The sequence below is a fragment of the Euleptes europaea genome, chromosome 3 (genome assembly GCF_029931775.1).
Source record: "Euleptes europaea isolate rEulEur1 chromosome 3, rEulEur1.hap1, whole genome shotgun sequence".
Classification (NCBI taxonomy): domain Eukaryota; kingdom Metazoa; phylum Chordata; class Lepidosauria; order Squamata; family Sphaerodactylidae; genus Euleptes; species Euleptes europaea.
In genome coordinates, this window is record NC_079314.1 from 70,291,802 (window position 1) to 70,308,616 (window position 16,815).

Consider the following 16,815-nt stretch of genomic DNA (forward strand, 5'->3'; position numbering starts at 1 on the left):
GCGGCGGCATCGGGTGCCTCCCAGCTGGCCATCAGGCGCAGCAGCCCTGGCGCAGCGGCATCGGGCACCTCCCAGCTGGCTGTCGGGGGCAGGGGAGGAGGGGGCGGCGAGAGCGAGGGTGAGCGCGCCAACACTCGTGACCCCGCCAGCCTGCGGGCGACCTTAGGGGGCGGGGAGGGAGAAGGCAGAGGCCACGCAGCCATGCCCGAGCCGGAGGACTCAAGGGTGGCTCCGGCTACCCCACAAGCTTACCGCAGGAATCAGGGACGAACGCGAGCGGGGGAGAGGGGGAGGACAGCGGGAGACGGCAGGCCTTTCTCTGGCGGACGCACGGCTGTTGAGGGGCCGCCTGGCCCTCCGCGAGTGCCCTTAGAAGGAGGAGGAGGCGGGCGAAAACGGCAGGGGGAGATGCACCTGAGGAGGAGGACGATGGCGGCGGCAGCCTGGAGCTGGACTTTTGGGAGCCGCCTGAGGGGGACGAGGAGGAGGAAGGCGGCGAGGAGGAGCTGCTGCTGGAGCCTGGAGGAGGAGGCCCAGCCTCATTGCTGCTGGCCTCCCCGCCGCCTGTCAGCTGTTGCGGGGCAAGAGAGGGGAAGAGGAAGAAGCCAGCCGCGTGTGTGCGAGGCAGGAAACTGACGCGCCAACGCACGCATGGTGGGGGGGAGCTCAGCTGAAAGAGGGAGGGGCACAGATGACCCGGGAGGCCTTTTGGAGCTCACCCCCGCGTGCCGGCAAAGAGGGCTACGCGTGCCATAGGTTCGCCAACACGGTTCTAGAGTCAGTTCAGGCTTATTTGATCTATAACCCACTGATTTGTTTTTTTGGCAGTCCACGGAGTCCGTAACACTCTCCTCCAACACCACATTTCAAAGGAATCTATTTTCTTCTTATCAGCTTTCTTCAATGTCCAGCTTTCACACCCATACATAGTAACAGGGAATACGATGGCATGAATTACTCTAGTCTTGGTGGCCAGCGACACATCCTTACACTTCAAAATATTTTTTAGCTCCTTCATGGCTGCCCTTCCCAGTTTCAATCTCCTTCTGATGATGCTCTACCTTAATTATGGTTGAATGCTACCAATAGATGTTGGGAAATGCAAGCCTTTATGTTGTCTGTGAAGTAGCCTAGAGAGAGGCTCCTTGGAGCTTTTATTGTTTTTCTAGGTACTACCAGCGAAGCTTTGGATTGCAGCCTCTTCCTGTGGCATGCACAGCGGCCTGTGTGCAAAGAGCCTTGCTTTGTTACTCCGACGTTGCCGCCGAACAGGGAAAACACGCGACCCGCTTCGTGAGGCGTGTTGTTATGCTGCAAGGGCTTTTTGCCCCCCACCCCCGTCGCGCTGCCGTGGGCACGTGTGAATGCCCCTGGGCTTGGGGATGCCGGGGGCGGGGGTGTGGCGTCTCAAGATGGGAGCTCGACGCTGCGGCGGAGGAGGCGGACTGATTTGTCACGCGAGCTGCTGCTCGTGGCCGGGGGTGCCGGGGGAGGAAGCGCCGCTTGGCTTTGCTGCCGGTGATGCTGTTCTTGGGGGCGGGAGCAGCCGCCTTCCCTGCCGCTGAGCTCATCGGCGCCTGGGCTCTCGCCGGCTCTGCACTGCAGAGGAGCTCCCCCGCCGCCCCTCCCCCGCCGGCCGAGGCGGCGGCTTCCCCTGGCGGGCCAGGCGAGCGGCGGGGCCGGGCCTGCGGCGGCGGGGGGAGAGCTGGGGCGGCGCCCCTGCCGGCGCTGGCTGCGGAGAGGCGAGCGGCTGGCCGGGCCCAGGGCCGCCGTCGCCCATGAGGCAAGACAGGCTGACGGGCCCGCTCCGGCGCGGGGGCGGCGGCGGCGGCAGGGCCTTGAAGAGGCCCAGCTCTGGCGGCGGCGGGGGCGGCGGGGGCGTGGGCACCCTCCTGAGCAACGTCTTGAAGAAGAGGAGCTCCATCGCCCGCACCGCGCCTCGCCTCCTCTGCACGCTGGAGCCCGGTAAGGGGCTGCTGCTGCCGCCGCCGCCTAGGCCGCAGGCGCCCGGCGCTCCGCCGCTTTCCCGCCTTCCTTTGAAAGTGGCGCGGCCGGCCGGCCGGCCTGCCTGCCTACCGGTCGTGGCGCCTTGGCCTTCAACGCCCTCGGCCGGCCGCGACCCGGGCGGCTTAAGGGCTTAAGGCGAGGAGGGAGGGGAGCCTGTGGGCTCGCCGGGCATGGAGGAGCGAGGGAGATGGGGGCCCCCCGGTAGGAGATGGGGCCTGGGGGGGGGAGGAGGCTTATGGGCGCTTCCGAGGGGGGCGGGCGGCGGCGGCCCTCGCCTGGGCTTGGCTAGGGAGGAGCGAGGTGGTCGCGGCTCGGGCAGGGAGCCCCCCACCCCCCCCCCCTGTGCCAATGGCTGCTGCCTGGGGAGAGGCTGTGCAAGGCGGTGTCAGGATGCGAGCGAGCGAGCGAGCCGGGCCCTGGGCCGTCGCGGAAGAACCCCCTGTGCAAGCGGGACGGGGAGGCTTCCATTGACGCTCGGACATAGCGGAGGTGACCTTGTGTGTGGGAGGGGGGTGCGTGTTCCAAAGTACGAGAGGGGCAACCGTGCAAGGATGGTTAATCATCCCGGAAATAGACGTTTGGCCCAGGTACTTTCCTCTTTGATGTGCCAGGTAATTTGCAGGACTAGTAAGGTGGGAAATGGTGCAGGGATAAGTGGAAGGATCTCAATTAAATCCATTTTTTTTGTCCACACATGGCGTCTGTCTTGCCTCAGTATGGTGTCAGGAGGCAATTCTCGTGTTTACACACAGTTTCTCTAACGGGTGCCTAAAATTCAGTTTGAACTCTGAAAGCTCTTAAGGATAATGCACCATAATGACTGAATGGAAAGGAAAGTGAGATATGGTCTTCTGTTTTTAGATTATTTTAGATTAATTGGTTGTATTTATTGAAGTAGTAATGTCCTTTCTCCAAATCTAGAGTCATAAAAGTGCAATATGAAATTGATATTAAAAGGTAGAGTTGTTTTGTGATTATTCTAGCAAGCTACCTTTGTTTACCCTTCTGTTTGCTATAAAGACAACTTTAAAATGCCAAAAATTTCAATGTTTGGGGTTCTTTATCCATTTTTAGTCTTGGTGTTGGGATGTCTTTAGCAGAACTGCTAATTTTGTATCTTTTGCATTAATTTGTTTTGTTATTGGCATATGCAGCATTGGAAAGTATTTGATCTGAGGACATCAGCATTTTAATGAAAAGATTCCATGGATATGAATTTATAGCAAGGATCTCAAATGACTGCTGCAGTTTCCCCTGAAATAGACTGTATCAATTTATTGATCTTTTATACATCTAATGTAATATTTAATCTGCTTCAGTCTGTACAATGGGTTCATAAATGGATGATTTTCTAAAATTCTTGGTTGAGAACTTTGCATGCTACACAGGGTATTTCCAGCCCTAGAGAAAGTGTGCTGTCACACTAATGGGACTGGCACCTACGTAATCCTATCTTCAGAACATTCTAGAGCCAAAAGGGGGCAGTCCTATACATGTATTTAGAAGCAGAGGAAGCATAATTTCTTTTGTTAATATCAACTAATAGAACTGTTTTTATGCTGGACTTTTCCCTCCACAACTTTAGCATTACTTTTTTTTCTTTTAGTAGCATTTGCTTTGACTTAGTTCATTCTGTGTTTACAACAAATGTTTTTCAAACCAGGTTAGCACTAAGGGGTGTAAGTTTTTTATGACAGCAGAATCTAACCCTGTAAAACATGAGTCTATTCTGAAAGTTTGTTGGAGCACTGATGAGTTTCGAAAAGCTACTAAACTTGTAATACAGGACCACATTTTGTGAAGTAGTAACCAGTAAATACTGGCAGTGCTAATATTGGTTATTATCCAAGACACATAACAAAATAGCTCTTAAGTGTGGTCTATATATCATTGTGCCTAGAATGTCAGAGGATGACATTTCAGCACCTGTGGCTTGGACAGCGGCATTTTATTATTCTTTAAGAAATGTCCTTTACAATGCACTTAACATGGACTATAAGGTAACATTTTTCATCCAAAAATTCTGAAGACACTTCTCTTATTTAATTAAGCCTGTTATCCTAAATACAGTTTGTTGCCTGATACCTGGTTTCCCAATGTATTTACTAGTATTCCTTAGAAAAGGAGTTATTAAGCTATCTAGCTTCTTTTGTATACAGCATTATAAAAGGAAGACTAGATTTAGAAAAGTCAGAAGCTGTTTACATGACAATTTTATTTTTTAATTTATTACACATAATCATACATTAAGAGTCCACAACAGAGAAAAACCAAAAGCTCAAATGCAGAACAATAAAACTAAGAAAAAGGAAAGAGAAGAAAACAAAATGTTTACAGTTATTGCCATATGTCTGGCTTTACAACTTCAACAAGTAGAGCAACACCATATACCCATGTCATTTGTCAAATTACATCTTTCCACAGATTTCTAATATGAGTGTAGGATGAAGAGCTGAGTGTTGATTAGCAAAAGATATAAATTGATTTAGAAGGCACAAAAAACTTCCACTCTCACTTGATTGTTTTTGCTTATCAAGTGATGAGTTAAGTTTTCCAACACAGCTATATTCCACAGATGCTTGTACTACATACATGTCATAATTTTAAATGTAGAAATCTGGAGGCTCTTGTTATAGTAGAATGATGGGATCCTCCCCATGAACTATAAATGTTGATTAGGATGAAAATGACTATTTAAGTGACTGCTCTGATATGTGTGTTCAAACCTTTACTAAATTTAAAACTGTTTTCCAATTTGGAACTCAATAGTCTAGAGAAATAATATGAATTATGTGTGGTTCTAGTGAATCTTGCATTCTACAAGCATAGAACTTCCTGGCTGCCATTAGAAAGGTTCTCTTCCTGAATTACTTTGTAAATGGGTTATTATCACACCTCTCCACTCTGTTGTATATGTTTTGCCCTGTTTTCATCTTTCATATCATGAGGAATATTTACTATAATTAGTAAAATTATTGGTAGGGGTATGCATCAGAGAAGGGGCTGAGTATAACTGAGTAGAAGTTCTGGCTATTTATCTCATATTGAAAAAGCAACTGTACTTTTATCCCATATTTTCTTCTTTTTGTGGTTTATCTTTTAAAACTGCCACATTGAAAGCACTGTATCTATGAACAGCTTTTCAAAAGCTTTAATTTTTCACAAGTTTTATAACTTCATGTACTGTCCTACTGTGCATGAGAGTGAGGACAGGACTAATGATGTTCCTCTATATGAAAGTACTGTGCCTGCATGGGAATGTTGGAATATGCAAGGCTGTCATATTAGCTGTGGCAGGCAGAGTTAGATGTAGGGGATCTAACTGGCAACCTGGGCTGATGTCATGGCCTGGAAAGCCCCTAGGAGGCCTGATTACACTAGCCAGAACCAGTTGAGGCCAGAGGCTGAGGTGATGTGTTGCACCTGTAGGGTGACTCAGCCTCAACTACTAATTGATGCCTGGTGGTGGCATTATGTATATGAGTGTTAGACTCCATGAGTCTGTGTCGGGAGATATGGTGGATAGAGTGTGTATTTAGCACTGTAAATAAACAACTGCATTTCTATATGCTCTAGTGGTTCTGGTGGTCATTCCTGGACGTTGGCACAATCCACCAGCTCTCGCGTCAGGGAAATGATCATTCTTTGAATGTTTTGTTTGTAAGTCGTAAAAACTTATTATTTCTCCTCTAGAACCGTAAAACACAAAAGCCTCTAAAGAATTGTCTTTTTGAATGAGCTTCCCTTGCACATTAATTTTACTATTTTTAGAGCACTCGTGTTAATATTCAGTTCTTGTGATGTTGTTTTCATCTCCTAAATTAGAATTTTAGTAACGTATATTTATTTTTACTGCATAGGTGTGGATACAAAGCTGAAGTTTACTCTTGAGCCATCTTTAGGCCAGAATGGTTTTCAGCAGGTAATCAGTTACTACTTGTGAATTCTGAATGCATAAATTTTTCTGAATGCAACGATAATACTTATATTCTGGACTGATTTAGGATTGTATGCTGTTATCTTAGGACTATATTAATTGTCACTGCAAATGGCTTATTTCTAGTGGCATTTTGAAACATTAAAGTGTTTAATTCTGATCATTCTATATGGCAGAAACCTTAAAAGCATTACCTAATCTTTTTGCAATTTCTATTATACACACAGATGATTAACCGAGCAATCCTGAAGGGTGGGGGGAGCTGCTCAGGAGCCAACTTGACTCCTCCGCTGGTCTAAGTGCCAATTGCACTGGATATATGGGCATGGACGTCGGCACAGGGGCACTTACGCAGGCTCTGGGGTGATAGCATAGCAGTGTGAGCCTTGAGTGCCAGTGCTGCCTCACCAGGAGTGTTTTTCTGGCATAAGACCTCGTGCTAACACTGATGGGGCTGTTCCTGGGGCATTTCCAGGGGCAGAGCTGACAGTCGGCTACCTAAGCCCTTTTGGCCCAGGAACTCCCCTTTTGGCATGCTCTGAGTTATGCCTGCAAAAAGACAGGCTTAACAGGCTCATGGAACTTTATGGAGAGTTCCACAGTTTTTTCACCCTAAATTCTATTTTCGGCTTGCTGTGCTCGGTAGCAAGCCACTCTGGAGCCAACATGGCTGCACCTTCCCCAGGCGGAGCTTAACCACAAATAGCTTATAATACATCCAGTAAACCAATACTATATGTTGATAAAATTACATATCTACATTATGTTTTTGAACTGGCATAATCTAACCTTGTTTGCATGCTTGCTTGTAGTGGCATGATGCTCTCAAAGCAGTGGCTAGGCTGCCAACAGGGATACCAAAGGAGTGGAGGAGAAAGGTATGTAGAGTTGTACATTTCCCTAAGTGTATTATGCTACAATATGTCCTATGAACATAAACGAGAAGCTCATGCTGTCAGACTAATTTTGAAACATTTGGGTATAGAATGGTTCCTGCTGATTTTAAGGGTGAACATGAAAATGTTTGTGTGGTAGTAACTAGTTTTTCATTTGAAATACATAAAGATGAAAACTGATCTCATGCTGTGATAACTGAAAGATGGAGTGAAGCTATCCAAATCATTGGTGATTGATAGTTCTGAATTAAGCCCAGCACTCATGTGGAGAGTAGGCCCTCAACATATGTATATGGCAAAGGCTGGAAAAGAAACAGTGCTTGAAAAAGACAGAGTAGTTCCTAATGAAGGTCATTCAGTAGCATATTAGAGGAAATGGCCATTTATGTGTACTTAAAACAGAGCTAATGATGTAGAAAGAATTTGTTCTGGAAAATTATATGTTTTTAAACATAGTTCTCTGCTTTGATGTTTCTTTTAAAGAGTTATCCATTAGCTCTCTGTATATAATTATCCCATTCTTAGCCATACTGCTCAAAGATTTCTTTTTTTTGGCTTGGAAATACACGTGGTTTCATTTAATTGGGCAGATCAGTTTTTCCTACTGTATTTTCCCCTTGCAAGGTAGTATTTTTCCATATCGAAAGAAGGGAGAAGCAGATAAAGGGCAAAATGTGTGTGTGTGTGTCTTGAACAAAATGTCCAAGAGCCACTTAAATTGTGCAGAAAGCACTTCTGTGTAAGAAAAGTGTGGAAAGCTTCCTAGTGAATGTATGTGCTGCAAAATTGAAGTGGGAAGGCAAGAGCCAGTGAAGGCCTGCTTATATAATATATAGGTAAGATATAGGATAGCTTCTTTTTATTGTCTTGGTGAAAGCTTTACGAAGGGGGTCTATATATTTAAAATGCATGCTTTTATCATTAGATGTTGATCCATTAATTGTGTAATCAATTTATATAAACATAGGCAGAATGAATGTGAATGCTAAGCTTGTCAGTAATACATTCATATGTGCACAGATAACTTTCCGTTTAAAGGAAAGATCGGATAAAGAGTTGTATTTGACATCTCTTCTAAGGTTTGGCTCACCTTGGCAGATCACTACTTAAGGAGCATAGCGATTGACTGGGATAAAACAATGCGCTTCACTTTCAATGACAGAAGCAATCCTGATGATGACTCCATGGGTGTTCAGATTGTAAAGGTATGGGTATTTTGGTCCACCTGCTTATTAATTCTGTAATTTGGTATAGCCATGGATGATAAAATATTGATTTTAATTAGCTTAAAACTCACTATTATGATTTTTTACTAATCTGAAATGAAACACTTTGTTCATTGTAGCAGTTGAAGACTGACCTTAAAATATGTATTTAAGGTTTACTTTCCAACCAGTTTTTTTGAAAACTCATGATTCTGCTTTCCTAGACATGTATTCATCTTAATCTGCAATGTTAAGTATTCTTATTGGAAAATCCTAAATAGATTTATGCCTTCTAAGTCCACTGACTCAGGGCACCACTAGCATGCACAACAAGTCCTTGCAGGAATGATGTTCAAGAAGAAGGAGACAAGTTGTTTTTTATACCCTGATTTTCTCTACCTTTAATGACTTTCAAACTGGTGTACAATCACCTTCCTTTCCTCTCCCCACAACAGACACCTTGTGAGGTAGGTGGGGCTGAGACAGCTCTGCGAGAACTGTGACTGGGCCAAGGTCATCCAGCAGGCTTCATGTGTAGGAGTAGGGAATCAAACCCAGTTTACCAGATTAGAGTCCACCGCTCTTAATCAGGACACCATGCTGACTCAAAGATCTACATGATGAAATGTCAGTGACTGAAGTCTGTCTAAAGTTTTTAATTTGAGTATGCAAAATATTTTTATCTTGCTTATATCACTAATGGTGACCCAAAGCAGCTTACAAAATACACTTTTAAACACATGTAAATAAAACACATTATAAAAAACCAAATGCATCCTAGGCTGGTGTTCACCATATTAATCCCCCTGGCAAGGGCCAAGAACCCTTTTAGGTGCTTGTCCTTTAACTCACAGCCCTGGCCTGCACCCAGGTGTTAAGTACCTGTAGCAGGAGAGATCCTCCTGATGTTTCTTTTGATAAACTAAGTATAAGCTTTGCACACTTCCAGTTGATTTACAGAAGTGAAGGATCTATGTTCTCAAGGGTTAGGTGTTGGAGCCAAACTATGTATAATGTTGGGGATTCATGACTGTATGTCCCAGTGAGTAATTTAAAATTAAAGCATAGCCAACGAGAGTGGAGAGTAATTTGAATTGGGTCTGCGGTGGCCATAGGGAAGAAGGGTTTATCTAAAATGGATTCACGGGCCATGGAACTGTTCTTAAACCCAGTAGAGGAAAAATGATGGGTACCATAGGTATGCCTGTCGGAGCCTCTTTTTAGCAGCTCAGGGCTGGAGATTGCCTCTGAGGGAAATGGTTGCAGAGGATAGAATTAACACCCTACCACCACCTTGGTGCTGTGTCCATTCCAAATTGCGTCCCCAGCAGTTGCTTTTTTTTAAGTTTAAAGTATACATCAAGAGATGTGATTTCAGAAGTCCAACATCACAGATAGTTGGTACTTCAAGGAGGTCAACGTGTGTCTGGGTAGTATTGTGGGCCAAGCTCCAAAATAACTCCCACTAGGCTGTTCCAGCTTGGGATAACAGCATGGGGAGAATGCAAGAGCTCCTCCCATTTTTGGTATGAATCGGGACAGCTGTGTGGCTGTGGGAAATGTTAAAAAAAACTGATCTGTAGTTGAATCTTATTTCAAGCTGCAATTTGGTGCTTTTGTTCCCATTTTTTGGCTGCCCTTCCTCCAAGAAGCTGTGGGCAGCATTCATTACTCTTCTCAGTCTCAACCTCACAACAACCCTATGAGGTATGTTGTTAGGAGAGAGTGATAGACCCAAGGTCACTCAAGGAGCTTTCTGGCAGAATAAAGATTTGAACTTGGGTGTCCCAGATCCTAGTCCAGCACTCTGAACACTACATCATGCTGGAATGCTGATTGATTTTTTAAAAATCCATCCTCATAAAAACTAGTATGCCAGTGAATCTAAGTTTCTTTCCCAACATGTTTTTTTTTTAATGTGGAGGAAACTTTAATGTGTGGAGGAGCATTTCAACATGTTGAGATGCCACTTGCAGTTTCAAATGGTGTAGGCCAGGCATAGGTTTGCCCATCCAAAGAGAACTAGGTTTTAGTTTTGTAGAAGAAACAGTAAAACTGGGTTTCTTCCTGAATATCTGCCCAAAAAAATGGTCGTAATTGATACCTTTTGAATTATACATCCTATTTGTACAGTAATACCATGTTAAAAATTAATGAGGCATCTGTTTGCCTCTTGCACGCTAATGGTTCATAACTTCCAAAACAGCGTTACTCTTGGAAATGAAATAGAAATTGAACTGGAGCTTTTTGTTTTATACTCTCATGCAAATTTAGACACGCATATATGGCCTACATTTAATGCAGACAGGTTACCTGCTAACAATTCTGTAATACCAAATTACATTAATACCCAAACTAGGTAGAGCGACATAAGTAGAGAAAATCTAGTGTAAAAGCAAATTAAATATGGTAGGTAGAGGCATATAACAATGACTGCCTGGTTGGTTTAGTGTGGCTTTCCTTATTTTATGGCAATTACATCTGTGCTCTGAAACAGCAGGAGTGTGTAGCTTTGTTCACTGAAAACATCCTCTCAGAGCCTTGCCTTCCGGCTCCACAATGGTTCCAACGTTTGAATTTGTGATAAGTTAACAGTATTCACTGCCTTGTGTGGTTATCTAGAGATGTTCCTTGGGCATTGTGGAAAGGCAGGATATAAATATTTTAAATACATAAATAATGCAGGGTATAAATACCTGAAATAATTATTTCTTATTGTTCCACTAGTGAACTTTGAAAACTGCAGCGAACATTTTACAGTCACTCACTCAGTATTTCTTTCTCCTTTTTACAGATGGCTGGTTTGATATAAAGCTGTATTTTAAAGAGCCAGAATTAACTAGATGGTCATCTAAATTGCAAGCTTGAATATGTATACTTGATTTGTTCTCTTGGATTTTGTAATTTAGCCAGAACCATGTTACAAAATCTTATGTTTGCTGTAATTTACATATTGTTTGGTGCAAATGCTTTATGTAATGGTTATTCAGTTACAATAGTACTGTTGAACATACAGTAGTAAAATGGAACATAAATTTAATAAATACCTCATTAAAATCTGACATGTCAATGCCAGCGTGGTGTAGTGGTTAAGAGCAACGGATTCTAATCTGGAGGACCTGGTTTGATTCCCCACTCCTCCACATGAAGCCTGCTGGGTGACCTTGGGCTAGTCACAATTCTCTCAGAACTTTCTCAGCCTCACCTACCTCACAGGGTGTCTGTTGTGGGGGGGGGGAGGGATTGTAAACTGCTTTGAGACTCCTTAAAGATAGAGAAAAGCAGGGTATAAAAACCAAATCTTCTTCCTACAATTTTTTTTTTGTTTTTCAGTAAATAACAACCTGGCTTCAGTAATGCTGTGTGGAATGTAGAAGATGTTAAAGAAGCATGTGTTGGTGTCTTCCCTTTTCTTAGGATCTCCATCGAACTGGCTGCAGTTCTTACTGTGGTCAAGAAGCAGAGCAAGACAGAGTAGTATTAAAGCGAGTTTTACTGGCATATGCAAGGTGGAACAAATCAGTAGGATATTGCCAAGGTTTTAACATCCTAGCAGCCCTCATCTTGGAAGTAATGGAAGGCAATGAGGGAGATGCTTTAAAAGTAAGTAAAGCTACTTATCGTTTGTTAATCCACATCATGTTTTGCTCTCTGTCAGTTGAAAAGTGGTCCTCTGAAAACTGCATATCATAATTGTCAATAAGAATGCCAGCCTTTGTATTACAAAACATCTTTGTTTTGTCAGTGAGCAAAGAATCAGCCTGGCTGTGTTCCTAACTTACTGTTAAATACATATTTTTAAATGCATATGTTTAGAAAAATAAACAACTAACTGGTATACTTGCAAATTCTTTTGTCCTTGGCCCCATGAGGTTTGTGTGATGCTTATTGCTACCTTTTTCTGCTTTGTTTTCAGATAATGATTTACTTAATTGATAAAGTGCTGCCTGACAGCTATTTTGTCAATAACCTCCGAGCGTTGTCTGTTGACATGGCTGTATTCCGAGACTTATTAAGAATGAAACTACCTGAGCTTTCCCAGCATTTGGATACTCTTCAAAGAGCTGCCAACAGGGAGAGTGGAGGTAGATTTCCACAAAAACCCATACAGTTCGTTTCCCCGTTAGTTTCCTGTTTCTCCATGCCTATGATGCTTAAAAAAAAATTCTTTTTTTGCCTTGATGCCTGCCTTGGGAGCAATAACATTTTAAATGAATTATTCATGAGGCTAAAACTTCCTGTGCGATTTAAAACTAGCTCATGGTTGATGGGAAATGAACAAGCAGGAATCTGTCAACCAAACTGCTTATGACGTTTTAATGTCATAACTGTTCTTTTAATGGCTGTGCCTTGTGCTTATATTTATGTGTGTTACATATGTGTGTTATTTCCTGAGTAGACTGTGCCATTTTCCTTAATTTTTATCTCCCTCTCTTGTTTAAAGAAATGCAATCGTTTCTTTTTTATTTTTCCCTTTCCCTTACGTATTTAGCATATCTGGTCTTGGTGGCAAAGATTTGTTGTTTCTACGCCTGGGGATGACTCAAGGCAATTTTAATGTCAGAATACGAATGTCTTCTTGTTCTGTTTCTCTGAAGACTTCCTATGTTATGTGACAGTTTAACAGATTTTTGCTTTGTCTTCCTGTCAGTAAGATTAACATGCTAGCAGATAGACAAGCTTTAGTGTAGTTGGGCAGAAATGTTTTATGCAATATGGTTTTGTCCCTTCTAAAGTAAACTCTTTGTTTAAAAAAGTCTTACATTTTGATTTCCATAGCTGACAATGTTAATTTCATGATTTTTACTGTTGTGTGCTTTGAGGATTTTAACTATGTTAAACAGTGAGGAGATAACAGAGAGGGAAATAAGGAAGCATGAATGGATGAAAGTAGGTTCTGGGTCAGTTGAAGATGTCTGGTCTGCTGTACTGTTGCTCAGTTTATGCCATCTGTGCAAAAAAAGCAAGAAAATCCCTTCCAAGTTAGATGTTAGTAGACACTGAATAGTGCTGTTCTGTAGAGATAGGATGGGTAGACAGCAGATCGTAATCTGCTATTTTACCACTTGTCAATTTCTGGTGTATCATCAAGTGCCTTTTGATGAGATTACTGCATGCATGCTGGACTAGAAGAAGAATGTGCCATTAAGTTGCAACCAATTCATGGTGACCCTGCCCATGGGGTGTTCCAGGCAAGAGACAAGCAGAGGTGGTTTGCCATTGCCTTCCTCTGCATAGCAACCCCAGTCTTCCTTGCAGGTCTCCCATCCAAGTACTAACTGTGGCCATCCCTGCTTACCTTCCAAGCTCCAACAAGCTTGGACAAAGCTGGGTTATCCAGGTTGCTATGCTAATCTAAATGGACCTTTTAAAAAAATGGAAAATATCTAGGATTACTTGACAGATTAGGTATGCATTAATCGTTGTTCTTTAACTGTGAGTACCATGCTGAATGACATTATACTCACTGTGAAGATCCAGATGTATAGTACGTGGGTTCTGTTATATCTAGAAAGCTGTCGAATATCTAGGTGACAGCAGAATCCAGGAGTGCCTTTCATCAGTTTAATTTGTGAAACTTTGTCAGTTACTCCCTTTCAGCATCAGTGATAACTCTATTACATTGGTGTGTCATGCTCTGTGTTGAGCTGCTTTTGAAAAGTGTTCAGGAACTATAGCTTGTTTTTAAAAAGACCGCTAGTTGGACTGGATTAGGCCTCAGAGAACAGTTCCAGTTTTTGAACGTCTTCATTGGCTTCCTGTTGGTTTTCAGAAACAATTGAAAGTGCTGGTGTTAACCTTGAAAGTCCTAAGTGGTTTGAGCTAAGATCACATCTCTAGTACCCCGTTTTCCCGTATGAGCCTACTTTTCCTTTAAAAACGCTCTTAACAGCCCTGCTGCTGTCTCCCCCGTTTGAGGATACGGTAGATTTTAATGTGAGCTTTTTCAGCAGTGGCGAAAAGTTACAGAACTTCCCTTTTAGAGATATTTGGCATCTCCATTTTTTGTTGACTTTCAGGTGCTAGGCAAAGTCCCTTTTGTTTCAGAAAGTGCTTGGTGTGTGATCTGATGGTGTTTGCATGTTTAATGTTAATTTGGTTATGGTGTCAATTTAGTTGATTTATTCTGCTACTGTGCATTTTGTTTTTTATGCTGATTTTAATTCCTGTGTGTGTGTGTGTGTGTGTGTAAGAATTAAAATGTATATGTATAATTGTGAGCTGCCTTGGAGAAGCATTTTTTTTAATTCCAAGGGCTGGCTGACCACAAACACATAGATTAATGGTCCAGAAATGAATGGACCACACAACACTAAAATAAATGCATTCCTGCTGTACAGTGGTGTTATTTTTTATAATGTTGGGAAATGATAGCCTTGTTTGTGTGTGTATGTATATATTCGTGGTTAGGAATATTATTCTGGATTATTTCCTATTTGTTACATTAATAAAAACATCTTCGGTGAATAACTCTATATGACTGGCTTTTTATTTTTCTTAAGTGATTTAAGACTCGGACTGTAAACCTTTGTTGGTAAGACCATTTTAGTCCATGTATCTTGTTTTATCTGGCCAAGGGCCGCAAATAAACTATCTATTTATATGACTGGTGATGTGATGGTTCTGTGTTTCTCTGTTTCAGGTGGTTATGAACCTCCACTTACCAATGTCTTCACAATGCAGTGGTTCCTGACTCTGTTTGCTACGTGTCTTCCTAACCATACAGTTCTAAAAATTTGGGATTCTATATTCTTTGAAGGTTCAGAGATTATATTGAGAGTATCTCTGGCTATTTGGGCAAAACTAGGAGAGTGAGTATTTTATTTTATTTTATTTTTGTCTGTGCCTCAAGTTTAACATGTGCTTAAGGAAGCGCTTTGAACATTGCTACTTAAATTGCTTTAAATTATAACCATTCACTTTCTCAGGGTCAGCTCTATAATTATATAAGCTGTTGGTGGATTTTTTTTTGGGGGGGGGAGAAAATTTCCATCTTGTCCACTACAAGCTTCACATTGCCTGCTTGCCTCCCTGCTGCCTGATCAGGAGCCAGAGAAAGGTGAATTATTTTCTTGCTCTCACAGGCAATTTAAAATTAGGACAATAAACTGCACGTTGCAGTTCTGAAATGTATTCAAGATACCGTCTCCTTTCAAGGGTTCAACCACCATTTCTGGTTGCCTGTTACCAGGGCAACCAAAATGATAGCTGAACACTTATGAGAGGAAGTAATTCCACAAGAGTTCAGGGAGCCCTGTAAAATTTGCATAGCTTGCTGTGTTGTTTCTAAAGAGGGATGGGGCGGTGTACAGGTAAGGATGATGAGCTGTTTTGGGGACCAGGGCTAGCGGTGAGGCAGGGAGGTGAACAGGTGGCTATTGCTACCATTGCCTCAGGCAGTAAAAGATCTTGAGGTGCAACTTCCTTTATAGTACTCTGCCCCCAGAAGTACGAGGTCATTTCTTCTTCCTCATCCCATCAGACCAGTGCAATGGTCCTCCTTTGCTGCAGCTGTTTTAAGGGGAAGGAGAGAAGCTTGGGCTGTGTGCAAAATTAGTGCCAGAAGTAGAATTGGTATCTTTAGTGGCTCAAAGGACTAGATAACTGGAAGACCATTTATTACATACAAGGATACCATGGGCACTTATATGTTGTTAACAGTCTTTGCAAATGAAATCTTTCAGCACACCTTCTGACTGATAGAAAACCATAGTTTTTGCACCCTACAATGTGAACAAATCTTCATTGAAAACTTAACAATTTGCTAATTGAAAAAACCCTTTACATACAAAGGAAATAGAAATGAGTGTCATTTTGGTGCTAGCACTAACAAATATTGAGGTGGCTGTCAAACATTTGATTTTTAAAAGTTTGTAGCAGACTTACAGGTAATTTCCTTCTGTGAAGAACGTGAAAAAGCAACGCCACTGCACTGACCTTTATGTTTTTTAAAGAAGATACTTTGAACAATTTTATTTCTGTTGCCAGTTACTTATGTTCAAAACAAGGAACCCTGCTCTCACAGAATTAGCAATTGTTGTCATTGACTTCAAGGGTAATTGTAAGCAGAAGCCTGTTGCTTCACTTGGAAACACTTTGCTAGATTCTGTGACAGCTTCAGATCTTTTCTTCACACACCCACATTCTGTTGCCTTGCTGGAAAGAGAGGTTGATGCAACAATTGTCCCCAAATTAAAGGGACAGAGAGCTATTGAAGTCACTACTTTAGCATGCAAACAGAAGGTTCAGATTTGTATTTTGAACATTAAAAAGAGTTCTCAGCCATATCCCCAAATCTGGTCTTTGAAGTAGTTTAGGCCGATAGTGTTCCAGGCCTGCTCCCCATGAGCTTACCAGGCAGTGCATATCCAGAGGAATTGCCCAGAAATTTCAGTCAAAATATTTTTCTTTAATTTACAACTAATTACACAAGTCCATCCCCCCCCTTAAAGTACTTTTGAAATAAACAGGAGTCTGTTCCCACTGTAGCTTAGGCAAGTAATGTTTCTAGTGAACTGTATTAGTCTTCTATTTCTTTCCATTACACTAGGGAATAAGTTATTCCATTGTAATAACTTATTTTTGGATAAATCTCTGTGTGTTTTGATTACTTGCTTGCTGCCTAAGGATATATAAAATGTGAAGTTTTTAAAATATAATGCCTTGCATTTTTAATTCATTTTGTACCCTTCTCTGTCCCAAAGGTTCTGGTAAGCAGTGATGTACTTGCAGTGTAAAAATATTCTAAACCCATTGGCTTACTAGACTG

General features: G+C 42.5%; 1 protein-coding gene across 1 annotated transcript in view; it reads left to right on the top strand.

Moving 5' to 3' along the window:
- The window catches only part of TBC1D30 (TBC1 domain family member 30), a 43,641-nt gene that overhangs the window by 12,005 nt on the left and 14,821 nt on the right, over positions 1 to 16,815 (top strand). The window contains exons 3-8 of the mRNA XM_056847210.1: positions 5,868 to 5,929; positions 6,757 to 6,822; positions 7,920 to 8,045; positions 11,463 to 11,648; positions 11,962 to 12,130; positions 14,689 to 14,857. Coding sequence (XP_056703188.1) covers positions 5,868 to 5,929; positions 6,757 to 6,822; positions 7,920 to 8,045; positions 11,463 to 11,648; positions 11,962 to 12,130; positions 14,689 to 14,857 — 778 coding nt within the window. The remainder of the gene's footprint in view (positions 1 to 5,867; positions 5,930 to 6,756; positions 6,823 to 7,919; positions 8,046 to 11,462; positions 11,649 to 11,961; positions 12,131 to 14,688; positions 14,858 to 16,815) is intronic.